This window comes from Myotis myotis, unplaced genomic scaffold (genome assembly GCF_014108235.1).
Source record: "Myotis myotis isolate mMyoMyo1 unplaced genomic scaffold, mMyoMyo1.p scaffold_m19_p_3, whole genome shotgun sequence".
Taxonomy (NCBI): Eukaryota; Metazoa; Chordata; class Mammalia; order Chiroptera; family Vespertilionidae; genus Myotis; species Myotis myotis.
This window is the reverse complement of record NW_023416335.1, coordinates 166,197,503-166,212,112: the sequence shown is the minus strand read 5'-3', so window position 1 is coordinate 166,212,112 and position 14,610 is coordinate 166,197,503. Positions and strand designations below refer to the sequence as shown.

Genomic DNA, 14,610 nt, shown 5'->3' with positions numbered 1-14,610 from the left:
TCAGGGTTTGTACAGGAGGCAACCAATCAATGTTTTTCTCACATTAATGTCTCTCTCTCTCTCTCTCTCTCTCTCTCTCTCTCTCTCTCTCTCTCTCCCTCTCCCTCTCCCTCTCCCTCTCCCTCTCCCTCTCCCTCCCTCTCTCCAACAGAAACATTTTAAAAATAAAATAAAGGAAAACTACAGAGCAATGTCTTTCATAAACAAATGAAGAGGGAACCCACTGTATGGGAGAACATATTTGCCAATGATACATCTGAGAAGGGGTTAATGTCCAAAATATGTAAGGAACTCATACAACTTAACAAAAGGAAGACAAACAATCCAATTTACAAATGGGCAAAGGACCTAAATAGACACTACTCCAAAGTGGATGTACAGATGGCCAAGGGACATGAAAAGATGCTCAAAGTCACTGATCATCAGAGAGGTGCAAATTAAAATGACAATGAGGTATCACCTCACACCTGTCAGAATAGCTACCATCAACAAATCAACAAATGACAAGTGCTGGTGAGGATGTGGAGAAAAGGAAACCCTAGTGCACCGCTGGTGGGAATGCAGACAGGGACAGCCACTATCAAAAACTATGGAGTGTCCTCAAAAAATTATATATGGAACTGCCATTTGACCCAGTGACCCCACTTCTAGGAATATATCCTAAGAAACCCGAAATACCAATCAGAAAGAATGTATGCACCCCTATGTTCATAGCAGCACAATTTACAATAGCTAAGATCTGGAAAGAGCCCAAGTGCCCATCAGTAGATGAGTGGATAAAAAAGCTATGGTTACATTTATACCATGGAATACTATGCAGCAGCAAAAAAGGATTTCTTACCCTTTGAGATAGCTGGAGGGACCTGGAGAGTATTATGCTAAGCAAAATAAACCAGTCAGAGAAAGACAAGTATCATATGAACTCACTCTAATGAACACAATAAATTGATGAACAAAATAGATCCAAAGGCATAGAAGCATGGAACAGACTGTCGAATCTCAGAGGGAAGGCGGAGGTAGGGGGTGGTGGGGGTTGAGGGAAAGACATTAACTTATATGCATAGATGCATAACCCACGAACAGAAACAGTAGGGTGGTGAAGGCCTGGAGCATGGGGAGCAGGGGGCCGCTAGAAGAGGTCAATGAGGAATAAATGGGGACATCTGTAATCCTTTCAACAATAAAGATAGATTAAAAAAAAACACTCAGCAAACCAGGAATAGAGGGGAACTTCTCGGAAGCACACTGCACCTTTCCTGTCCCCCTCTTCTCCTCCCAGACACGTTATCTTTGCCTTTCCCTTGCCTAAGCTCAAGAGCCCTTCTTTTGCTTCTGTAACTTATTTCCTCAGCCTAAGCAGCCCAGCTGGTTCACTCACCTACCTCTATAGCTTTCTAAATAAATTTTCTCATATTTCTGGAAATTTGAAAAAAAAAAAAAAAGAGTATCTACAAAAATACCTACACCTAACATCATACTTGATGGAAACTAGATTAGGTACAATGCAAGTATGTTCCCTCTCACCACTTTTATTCAATATTGTACTATAAGTTCTAATTCGTGCAATAATATTTTAAAAGGTATACAAACTGGGAGGAAAGAAATAAAACTGTTTGCTCACAAACATGATTATCTGTGTAGAAAATCCCAAAGAATCAACAACAAACCTGGAACTAACAAGTAATTAGTTGCATTTACTAGTTGCAAAATACAAGTTAATATATGAAAGTAATTGCTTTCCCATATACCAGCAATGAACGATTGGAATTTGAAATTTAAAACACAACACCATTTACATTAGCACCAAAAAGAAAAACTTAAGTTATAGTGATGTGGTATTGGTGAAAGAATAGACAAATTGATCAATGGCACAAAATGAAGAGCCCAGAAATAGACCCACAAAATATAATCAACTGATCTTTGACCAGGGAACAAAGGCAATTTAATGGAGAAAGGATAGGCTTTTCAACAAATGGTGCTGGAACAACTGAACATCCATATGCAGAGAGAGAGAGAGAAAGAGAGAGAGAGAGAGAGAGAGAGAGAGCAACCCAGACCTTACTACCCAGACCTTACACCTTTCACAAAAATCAACTCATGTAAAAATGTAAAATGCAAAACTATAAAACTCTTAGAAGATAAAATAGGAGAAAAGTTAGGTGGCCTATGTTTGGCAATGAATATTTAGATTCAACACCAAAGGTACAACCCATGAAAGAAAAATTGATGAATGGGATTTCTGCAAAAGATTGTGTTAAAAGAATGAAAAGACAGGCCACAGACTAGGAGAAAATACTTGCAAACACATATCTGACTAAGAACTTATGTCCAAAATGTACAAAGAACTCTCAAATAATAGAAAACAAACACAACTGAGCAAAAATCTAAACAGATGCCTTACCAAAGAAGGTAATGATGGCAAAAAAGCATTTGAAAAGATGCTCAACATCATGTCACCAAGGCAATCACAAACTAAAACAAGAACGGCACACCTATTAGAATGGCTAACATCCAAAACCATGACAACACCAAATGCTGAGGAGGATGCGGAGTAACAGAAACTCGCATTCATTGCTGTTGGAAGTGCAAAATGATGCAGCCACTTTGGAAGACAGTTTGGCAGTTTCTTACAAAGTTAAACTTAGTCTTACCATACAATCCAGCCATCGTGCTTCTTAGAATTTACCCGAATGAGTTGAAAATTATGATCACACAGAAACCTGTATATGAATATGAATGCTCTATTCTGTATATGAATGCTCTATTCTTCATTTCCAAAAACGTGGAAGCCACAAAGATGTCCGTCAGCTGCATAAACAAACTGTGGTACATCCACACAATGGAATAGCCTTCAGGGACAACATGAGCTACCGAGTTGTGAGAAGACATGGATGAACATCATACGCATGTTGCTAAATGAAAGTCAGCAGAAAAGGTCACATGTTGTGCGATTCCAACTAGATATAGGACAGCCTGGAAAAGGCAAACCATAGAGGCAATGAAAGGATCAGTGGTTGCCAAGGTTTCCAGCAGAGCGAAGGATGGGTAGGTAGGTGCAGCGCATGAGATTTTTAGGGCAGTAAAACTATTCTGTATGATACTGTAATGGTGGATATGCGATACAGTGATCCATGATGATACATGACACCATGAAATATAGTGGATACAAACATACATTTTCCCAAACCCATAAAATTTACAACACAGAGTGAACCCTAATGTAAACCAATGATTTTAGTCAAAATAACATATCAATATTTATTTATCAATTGCATCAAATGTACCACACTACTGCAAAATTTAATTAGAGGGGAATCTTTGAGGTAGGGGAGTATGTATGGGAACTCTCTGTACTTTCTGCTTAATCTTTCTGTAAACCTAAAATTGCTTTTAAAAAGCACTCTATTAATTAATGTATATGTTTTATATAATATTATATAGTAGAGGCCCTGTGCCTGAATTCGTGCACAGGTGGGGTCCCTCGGGGTGGCCTGCAGGGATCGGGCCCCAGCTTGAGCCCCCAGACTCACGCCCCAGGCCTCACAGACCCGCAGTCCTGCCTGGCACCTGCTGTGGCCTGGCATCGCCCCCTCACCTGTTCCACCATCCTGCCTGTGGGGTGATTGGTCAGGGCTGCCCCCCCACCCGGCTCCCTCAGTGCCTAGGAGCTGGGCAGCGGCCCTGCCCCCTGCCACCATGGCTGGTCGCTGTCTGGGAGGTGATCGGGCCCCACTCACACCTGCCTTGGCCTGGCGCTGCCTGCTCACCTGCTCCACCATCCTGCCACGGTCCTGCTCTCGTCGGGGCACCCGCTGCCACCTGCTGCCGACTGCTCTCGTTGGGGCACCCGCTGCCACCTGCTGCCAGCGCCGCATTGTTGACACCTGCCATGTCTGTGTTGCCCCCTGGTGGTCAGCGCACGTCATAGCGAGTGGTCGAACAGTTTACATATTAGGCTTTTATTATATAGGATAGTGATATAACATGTTTCACCTATGACATTCTAGAATTATTTTTAATTCCAATATTCACTGTTGGTGCTGAAAGCTACTCTGCACTCAAGGCTACAGTTATCTTTTTAAAAATTATAACTATACTTATACATATACATCTATATATATTAATGTGTGTGTGTGTGTGTGTGCTTTAAAACCTCTATTTACTTCTGTGACCTATACAGAAAAAATAAAAAGCATATCACTCCTAACTTGTCGAGCCAGAGCAGTGCTTAGTCTATTATAGATATAAGGTAAATATTTGCTATACCAATGTCGAATAACATGTCAAATAGTGAATGTAGATGACCATGAATACACTGAAATGTGCTGTCATCTAGCCCATACATATTTTTCCATCTTACTTATAAGGCTACCAGAGACCCGATGCATGAAATTTGTGCAAGGGCCTTGGCCTTGGCCCCCACCCGCCACCGCAACCAGGGGCCTCTGCCACCTCTGCCTTGGCCCCAGCCCGCTGCAGCTTTGTCCGGAAAGAAGGACATCTGGAAAGGCATCTGGTCTAATTAGCATATTATGCTTTTATTATTATAGATAATCTAGGCCAGGGGTCCTCAAACTACGGCCCGCAGGCCGCATGCAAATACAAATATTGTATTTGTTCCCATTTTGTTTTTTCACTTCAAAATAAGATATGTGCAGTGTGCATAGGAATTTGTTCATAGTTTTTTTTTAAACTATAGTCCAGCCCTCCAACGGTCTGAGGGACAGTGAACTGGGCCCCTGTTTAAAAAGTTTGAGGACCCCTGATCTAGGCGTTGCCAAATGCCTTTCTCATACCAGGATACAGTGTGCTGATAGCATTCCCCTGCTACATCAGAACAGTAACTGTAATCCATCTTAGTTCCTCTTGTTAGAGAGTTAGTGGAAAAAATAATGACATGTAACAAGGGCATGAGATGCAGATTAAAAGGCACAGTTGTTCATTTAAATTCTATATCCCCTCTGTTCTTAAAAACAAAATGGAAATTAAGAGTTATTTGGAAGTCTTTTTAAAGTTCTAAATAGTATGATTATTACTACTGCCCTAATGGTATCTTATTATTATTATTCCTTAATAAAGAAAACAAATATTTTTTAAGTTCATCTTTGAGTAAATCTGAGCATCTATCTGAAAACAGGCCATTGAGCTCTGCCATTTGTGAAATATTAAAAACCATCAGATAATATCAGTATACTAGAGGCCCGGTGCACAAAAATTCGTGCACTCAGGACGGGGAGACAGAGTGTCCCTCAGCCCGGCCTGAGCCCTCTCATAGTCTGGGACCCCTCAGGGGATGTCCACCTGCCGGCTTAGGCCCACTCCCTGGGGGATTGGGCCTAAGCTGGCAATCAGACATCCTTCTGGCAGCCCGGGAGCCCTTGGGGGATGTCTGACTGCTAAGCCATCAGTCAAACATCCTTACCACTGCCGAGAAGGCAGGAGAGGCTTCTGCCACCACCACTGCACTCGCAGCCATCAGCCCCGCCTGTGATTGAGGGCCGCTCCCCCTGTAGGAGCACACTGACCACTAGGGGGCAGTTCCTGCATTGAGCGTCTGCCCCCTAGTGGTCAGTGTGCATCATAGCGACTGGTCATTCCTGGTCATTCTGCCGTTAGGGTCAATTTGCCTATTACCCTTTTATTATATAGGATTGGTGTTACAAATATCCAATTATCTGTATTCAATGTAAGCACCACAAAATAAAAGCACCAACTAAAAGATACTTATGAAGCATTGAGGCTTTGAGAACCTGATTTCAACGAGCTACAAAGAAATGAAAATTCATTAAGAACTCTGTACTTAACAGAAGGGTTAAATTCGCCACAATAGGGAATTGCTACTCCATAGGACCATCTCAACTTCCATTCTCAGGTTGGTAAGACTGTGAGAAATTGTGCCAACATTTGCCTATCAAGAAATGATGCTGTTTTGCAGCAGCACGTGTTTTCAGGCTGTGCCAGACTGGACGTTGCCTGGGAAACTGGCTTCTGTTACAGCTAGAAGGGAAAGTGTTCCTGCAGCAAGAGTAGGTCAGAATTCTCTGTGCCTGGCCCTGCTGTAGCTTCTTCTTACCTGTCTTCTACCCATGGCCCCATTTGGACCAGATTCTGTGTGGTTGCTGAGTCCCTGATGTTTGCTTGAATTTGACTCCCTTACTGTTTAGACAGAAGTTAAAAAACAAAACAACAATAACAACAACAAAAAGTAACTGCAAAAAATGTTTGGTTTTACCAATATAGTGTTTTTTTAAGCCAATGTTTTAAAAACAGGTTATATCTCATGAAAATCTGTGCATACAACTTTTTCTTTCTGAGAAATGGGAATACTGAAGCCATATTTCCTCATGAAGCAATTTGCTAGAGCAGAATGGCTACTGCTCACTTAAATGGCACGTGATCTCCAGTTTGCCACAATCCCCTCTATTCCCTATTGCTCCAACACTGAGGCCAAGGATTAGTTTTCATTTACACCATACTTTTACTTGTGTGTTTTTTTTCTTGTAACAGAGAGGCATTTCTCTCTTCCTAGGATAAATGAGAAAACAAGAGATATAATAAAAGTGTTAAGAATTTCAAGAAAAAATAAACAATATAATTCTTGGAGTAAACAAAGACTACTTCTACATGTTTAATATACAAAGTGAGCCTACATAACAAAGCACAGACCTTGCTCATTTTTTCTTATATTTATTACCTAACCCCTAGAGGCATTGGAGTTGAGCAATTCCAGGTCTGTGTCTCAGGCATCCAGGTGTTCTTAGAATGTGTATTATGCTCTGGGATTTGTCCCCAGTCATAGCTTGCTGCCTAGTTTCCTTAGCCCAGTGGTTCTCAAACTGCGGCCCCTTGAGTGTGGCTCTTCCATAAAATACCACGTGCGGGCACGCACGTACAGTGTGATTGAAACTTCGTGGCCACACTCAAGGGGCCGAAGAGCCACATGTGGCTCGCGAGCCGCAGTTTGCCAACCACTGCCTTAGCCCACTGCTGCCTACACAGGAGAGGCAGGTCATACACCTAGAAAGTAAAGGTTCTGGTGGCTCCAATTGGTGTTCCTCGTTTACCTGCCTCATTGTCTGCAAATAAACTGATTTTTATAGATGGGCCATAATATTTCCTTCTAATTTAGCAATAAATGCTATATCTTCATTGTGGTTGTTTTTTTTCAGTATAAAAGAATCTGAATATCCTAGCTAGTTTTCTCCCTAATAATTTCATTTTCCATATAATTGAGGGCAAGTGTAGATTATGCTATAATCATCAACTAATTTAGCCAATAGTTATTTTTATTTTTAATGAAAAAGAAGGAAAGGGAGAGGAGGAGGGAGAATAAAGAAAAAGTAACAAAGCCATACTAAAAAAATATTAATATTGTCAATAGTTGGCATGAGGTCTAGGGTTTTTTGCTCTACCTTCTCTCTCCTCGGTAATTCCTTAAGCCTCCTGGAGACAAGGCAAAAGTTCATTTCAATTTTCTGCACTCTTCTTTGCATGAATTTATTTTAATAATCTTAGAATTTTTAAAGGACCATTTATGTTGGAAAGAAAAGGGAGGAAATAGATCTCAGTGTGGTCCTGGATGCTGCTCTATCTCCACCTTCCACTGTACACTCCCAAAGGCCAGCACCCCCAGGTGACTGGATGGCTTAGCTAGTGTTGGTTCACGCCATAAGTAGATGGGTGTCTGAATGGCGAAGGACTTCGACAGACTCACCCAGAAAAACTGGAGCTGGAGCCAACTTCATTGCAATGGAGTAACATGCTGGAAGGGGCTTTGAATGGGATGTTAGCAAATAATTACCAAAGATCTCATTCTGAGAAGGTGCAGATGGTTACCCTGGTGGTTTCTAGCTGAGGGCCTTCAGGGAAAAACCTTTTTGGGTCCTAGGTGGCACCCCCTGGTCAAAGCACCAAGACATAAAAGGCCTTTGGCCTGAAGGTGACGGACTGAGGGCTAAAGTGGTTTAAGTCTTTGCTCAAATATGTAAAATAAACCACCGGTGTCATAGCAGTGTGGGTTTGTATAAGCCTGTTGGATTGGTTGAGATGAAGTGGGGAGCTGGCAGCCTGCATGTAATTAGCTCCTGAAAGAGGAAGCCCTGAGCCACCTCTACAGAGCAGTCTGAGGCCACAGGGGCATGCCCTCCAGCTGGTGAGGCCGCCCCCGCTTCCCCCCCCCCCAACCCCCCCGCCCGCCCCCGCCTGCTGACGGAAGTGCTGTCTCTATCCCGATAGGACAAGAATGACCCAGCAGATCGGCAAGGGGCCAAGAGGAGCTCCCAACTACCTCTTCCTCCTTTTAGCACGGGTGACAGTGGGGCATTTCCACTGAACTCTCTCCCTTCCTCCTCTGGACTAAGCGATGAAGGGACATGACAATAAGGAAATCATCGTTGCATAAACACGTAAGTATGCATTCCTCCTCATCAGACACAACCGCAAGGTAAAGAACCTGCATCCGGCATATGAGCCGGGTCCCGCATTCATTTTTAAAAATAGGTTTTTATTGATTGTTTTTAAAGAGAGAGGAAGGGAGAGAGATAGAAATATCGATGAGAGAGAAATGTCGGCTGCGTCCTGCACACCTCCTACCAGAGATCGACCCTGCAGCCCAGGCATGTGCCCTGACCGGGAATCGAACCGGTGACCTCTTGGTTACTGGGTCGACATTCAACCACTGAGCCACACCGGCCAGGCTGGGTCCCCTATTCTTAAGACATCCACTGAGAGAATTTATTCTAACAAAACATTTTGGCTTTTTAGTGTGATTGTTTTTTTTCCACTTGGATCTTTTTCATTTAAAGAAATAAATCAGCTCTTTCTCTAGTTTTCTTTAACTAAGTACATGACAGGCAAGGCTTGCAGATTTTTCTTTGCCTACTTCCTCCTGAAATGTAAGTCTGTGGTTAATCAAGCTCTGTGAAAGACAGTTTCTCCTTCAGACTGTGAGCGAGCTCTCTGAAAAATATCTCGCATTTTGCTGTTGGTGTGTTTTTCTCTGAGGAGTGTCAGCAATCAGAATAAAATATCAAGTAAATGAGGTATAGGAAATTTCCCCAGGGTCTCCATCCACCAAATGCCAAGGACTCACGAACCTGCTGTCACCAGACGCATGCCTGCAGCCAAAGCAGTGACAGGGTAGGTGATGGGCTTGGTGCTTCCATCTCGGTGCCAGCCTTTGCGGCCCTCCACCCAATAACAAAACAGCCTGCTCGACTTTGCCAGCGCTTCCACTTCCGTTTACATCACCATTCTCTGTGGCACCACTGTCGGCACGGAAGTGGCACCTGTCCAGGAGGCGGTGTGGTGCCGGGGGTTGGGGATGGGCAGAGAGCAGGGGCAGGCTGACCTGCGTGGGCTGGATCTAGATCTAGCTACTTCATAGCTGACTGGCCGGGGGCCAAACCTGACCCTCTGGAAACCCTATCCCTCATTTCATATTCCTCATGGAGACAGTACTACCTACCCTACAGGGTGGTTTAAAAGGTAACAACTAATGGCCATACGATGTCAGGAACATAAAGGAGGCTCCCAATAAAAGAGAGCAATCATTATTAGTGCTGATGTTGTAAAAAGAGCTAATACACTTAAAGTGCTCAGGACAGCGTGCTTGGTAAGTGTTCGTTATTTATTAATGTGATCCGAGGGAACCGGGGGCCTTGTCAATTGGGATCTCCAGGCCTCACTGGGGTGATGCTGTGTATTTGGCTAATATGCCCGATTAAGAAAAGGCAGAAGGTTTGGTATCTCCAGGAGGATTTTGATACGATTGAACAGGTTAAATTCCCCCTATGAAAGGGAAGTGAAATTGGATGATCTGCGTCTGAGAAAGAGCAAGGACTGCGGGTTTGAGCACGGGCTGGAAGAAGGAAAGAACATACGTGGGAAGATGAACTAGGAAGCCACAGGGGGATTTCACATCTGCGTGGAAGTAGAGGCTGCAGGAAGAGAAGTGGACTGAGCAGAGAGTGTGGAGGATAGAGGGAAGGGAGGAGTCACAGATGATCCTGCAATCTCTGTCCTGGAGCAATTGGGTGGAGAGTGACTTCCCTGACTGAAAGGAGAAGCCAGGAGTAGATTGGATGCTGGCATCATCACAGGGTTTATTCAATCAGCAGCAAAGAGACATTTCTCTATGCTTAGCTATTTTGTCACGTACGTTAAAACTACTCCATGATTTAACTAGCGCGCATCACCAAGAATAAGTCTATACATGGAAAATAACAGCCTTTTTCCTGATGCTAATTTATAAGGTGACTGAATCCATAGTTATGCAACTCTTAAAAAATCATGAATAAGAAAACAGAATGCTGACATATGATTCAAAGATGTGCAGTCATAGCTTAATTAAACTGGTAAACATCCGTCAGTGAAAGTAATGTTTATAGTTCTCCTTCATTTAGTTAAATGTATTTCAGAGATTCGACAATGAAATATAATAAGGAAAGGAAGGCAACAAGGAAGTAACCATTAACATCTTGGTAAATAATTTGAAAAAATATTTTAAAAGCTGGTATTTTACCAGAAGAATTCAATAGTGATGCACAATAGATTTTAAAAATAAATGATGCAATTTGGGTCAATCACTATATTTACAAAGCAAATATCCATCTGATAAAAGTCTGGCCAGAAGCCACATTCACAGTGCTATTTTCAGTAAAATTTTTAAAATCCCTTTTCAGAAATAGAAGTGATTCCCAGCATTGAATTATCATCATCTGCTTCTGTGATTTTCCCTCACTGACTGAGCTCCTAAACGCACAGACCCTGTCTCACTCAACCTCAGGTTCTAGGTGCCAGCACTGTGCCTGGCATGTGGAGGCACTCGGTGAGGTTTTATCTAAGGAAGCAAGGAAGAAAAAGCAGCATGCACCAAACAGATTCAGCAGGTTCTGCCCACCTGGACAAAGCAACTTCATTTCAGGAATGCAGCAATTAAAATTATTTAAAACTTGGGAACTTAGTCTTTATGCGTGTACTATGACCGAGTTACAGATAGCTTTGAATATAAAGAAAATTATTTCATCCGTAATCCTACCATGCAAATACATGAAGGGTTGGCATTTTGGCTTTAGCAAAAAGTAATGTTACCACTGTTAGACTTAATTTCTAATGCCACTTACAAGCATGCTTTTGGGGGGAAATTCATATTTTAAAAACTGACAGTGTTTTGGAAAGTGCTTTCAAATATGACAAGGTGAGAAGAAAAACATAAGGCATGTTAAAGAGGAATTTAAAAAATGCAGATCATGAATGTGAAAGGGAAGGGACGATTCTTTGCCAGACTCTGATTAGGAGAGAGATGATGCTCCTAGAATATTTCTGGTTTAGGATGAAGGGTTTTTTATTTGCATAGTTTATGCTAACTTGGATTGAGGAAAGGAAAATGTGTTGCAATTAATAAATAGCTAAGTCAACTAACTGGTAAAACCAAACATAAATAGACTGTCTGAGAGCTACTGGCCTTCCATTTGGCAAAGCTATGCTCTTATAAATGGGGTAATTGGGTGAATTTTAGAGAACTGGACAATGAATATTATCCAGTCTTTAAAAAGGAGGAAATTCTACCCTAACCGGTTTGGCTCAGCAGATAGAGCGTTGGCCTGGGGACTGAAAAGGTCCCAGGTTCGATTCCGGTCAAGGGCATGTACCTTGGTTGCGGGCACATCCCCAGTAGGAGGTGTGCAGGAGGCAGCTGATCGATGTTTCTCTCTCATCGATGTTTCTCTCTCATCGATGTTTCTAACTCTCTATCCCTCTCCCTTCCTCTCTGTAAAAAATCAATAAAATATATTTTTTTTAAAAAAAGAGGAAATTCTGTCACATACTACCACATGGATGAACCTTGAAAACAATATGTTGCCCTGACTGGTTTGGCTCAGTGGATAGAGCATCGGCCTGTGGACTGAAGGGTCCCAGGTTCAATTCCAGTCAATTTGTGTGCCTTGGTTGCGGGCACATCCCCCGTAGGGAGTGTGCAGGAGGCAGCTGATCGATATTTCTAACTCTCCATCCCTCTCCCTTCCTCTCTATAAAAAAATCAATAAAATATATTTTTTAAAAAAGAAAACAATATGTAAAGTGGAATAAGCCAATCACACAAAGGCAAACACTGTATGATTTCCTTCTAGGTATCTAAAATAGGCAATTCATAGAAACAGCAAGTAGAATAGTGGTTGCCAAGGGCTGGGGAGAGGGACAAAGGAAGAGTCATTGTTTAATGGATAGAGTTTCAGATCTGCAAGATGAAAACGTCCTAGAGATGGTTCAGAACAATGTGAATATACTTAACACTACTAAACATACACTTAAAAATGGTTAAGATGGTAATAAGGGGAGAGAGAGAACTGGAATTGGAAAACTAAGCCAGTGGTTTAGCCTTCTAATAAAATGTAGTATTATTCAGAGGCGCGGGACATTGTTAAATAATCCAAGGCCAGATTCTCCAGGGTATTAAATTCTTTGTGGAGGGGCTATACCCTCCCCACCCCACCCCACCCCTTGAAACGCATGAACTGTGGCTCTGGGACTATGGGACTCAGGAGGCTGGTTTCTAATCCAAGCTCGGTCGTTCGCTTGGCTGTGTGATTTGAGTGGCCACTTGATATCCCTGGGCCTCAGCTTGGCCTAAGGATGATCTGTCACCCCTCTCACTTTTAGAACCTGTTTCTGCAGGCACAGGAGCAGACCAGTCCCAAGCGGTACCCATCCAACAAGGTACTTCTCAGTGTTTACATTTTATGCAATGGTAACCATTTAAAGCATATTTTTACATTGCTAAATTAGTAATATAATTTAGTAATTATTTTATATTACTAATGCATGGGTGTAAGTGTGCTAATTCCTAGAAGAAATTGAACATCTATTAAATGTATCACACTCTACTTAGTACTTTGCATATTCAGTGTCCACAGCTGGAATTGGACCAGAGAGGATTAAGTAACTTTTCCAGCCACACAGCTCATGGGTTGCAAATTGGGACTCTGAACTCAATTTTCTGCCTGCAAAGGTCATGCTCTGAACCCTAAACTAAACTGGAGCAGAATATAGAATTGGCATGAAACATAAGAATTCTAAGGAAAGTTTGTAGAAAAGTTTAAGAGGTCTAACAGAATGGGGTCTTTTATAAATTCACTTCTTGAATTCCATCCATCCTGGTGAAATCACCAATTTGGCTCTCTTTTAAAAAAAATAAATATATGCTTATTGATTTCAGAGAGGGAGAGGGAAAGAGAGAGATAGAAACATCAATGATAAGAGAGAATCATTGATCGGCTGCCTCCTGCATGCCCCCTATTGGGGATCGAGCCCACAACTTGGGCATGTGCCCTTGACCGGAATCGAACCCGGGACCCTTCAGTCCGTAGGCCAGTGCTCTATCCACTGAGCCAAACCAGCTAGGGAAATTTGGTTCTTAACCCATAACCTCCCAAGTCCCAACACCTCTAGCCTTGCTGCTCAATACCACAAAAGTGTACATGCACTGACTTAGTACAGAATGTAGTTCAGTTACTATACTGAACTCGCTAGAAGTTTCAGTCCTGAGTGTCAAGATTCTTACCATACTATCAGAGAAGGCGCTGTGCTCCAATAGAAACAAATCATTCACATGTGCTTAAGAGTGCTAAAGGCAAATGCTTAGAAGAGAAATTATCAAAAATATGTAAACTGTTTCAAGTCAGACAAGCAAGTAAAACACATATTGTTTTGTGATTTGCCAAATTTGGTCCTTCATCTTAAGGTGGCCAGGTATAGAACACAAACACACACCAGGTGGCTGAACTAAGTTTATTTACAAAGTAAATATTTAGTGGTCTGATTTCTGGCCCGCTTGAAGCACTCTGTTACAAGAACATAAGAAAATTAAGTGTTCCTTGAAATAGAAAATGTGGATAAAATGACAATGGCCCTTTTAAAGATAAGTTTAAATTGATCTGTGACTGGAACTATTAAAGGGTTATTAATATTAAAGGAACATTATTTTTGCCCTTGTGGTTAGAATATTTTTTGCTGTCTAATTAAAATATTTGGCTTTTCTGAGTTTGGTTTTAAATAAATTATGGCTTAAAATAAATTATAAATTTGTAATGGCTTAGTCACATGCATTAATAGAAACCAAAAGGTAAAACCCCAATCCTGAGTAAATGTAATCTCTGTCTACTCTGGTTTGGCACCCATGTGGCTGAAACAGATTAGAGAAAATCAAACATCCATTAAATAAGGGCTCCCAGCTTTAAGTGGGTCTCCATGCCGCTCAGTAACTACAGCCTCTCCCACCTCCTAGTCGACTATTTCCTATCTTCTTCTTGTTCCTCAAACCTCTAACCCCACCTTCCCGAGGTTCTCTCTCAGCTGGTGACCTTGACCTTTTTGCCTATTTCACCGACAAAGACAAAACAGAAAACCCCCCCACAAGCTCACACCTCTGCACCTACCTATACACCAGCATTATGCTCCTGTGCTGTCTCCCCCATTTTCTCTGCTTGAGCTGTCCTGGCTCCCATCCAAGGTGAACGCCACCACTTGGGCACTGGATCCCACTCCTGTCACCAACTCAAGGACACTGCTCCAGCAATTTCCCCCTATTCCTCCTGCACGTCTGTTTCCCCT

General features: G+C 42.2%; 1 protein-coding gene across 4 annotated transcripts in view; it reads left to right on the top strand.

The window, feature by feature from the left end:
* Positions 1–14,610, top strand: part of PCED1B (PC-esterase domain containing 1B) — a 137,881-nt gene that overhangs the window by 85,510 nt on the left and 37,761 nt on the right. For 3 of the 4 annotated variants that reach the window (XR_004966302.1, XR_004966303.1, XM_036300918.1), the window contains exon 3: positions 8,236–8,405. Coding sequence is in view for 1 of the 4 variants with exons in the window: in XM_036300918.1 (XP_036156811.1) it covers positions 8,373–8,405 (33 nt within the window). In the remaining 3 variants the exon portion in view is untranslated. Of the gene's footprint in view, positions 1–8,235; positions 8,406–12,660; positions 12,792–14,610 lie in introns of those variants that run through there. The other variant, XR_004966304.1, reaches the window with a different exon arrangement.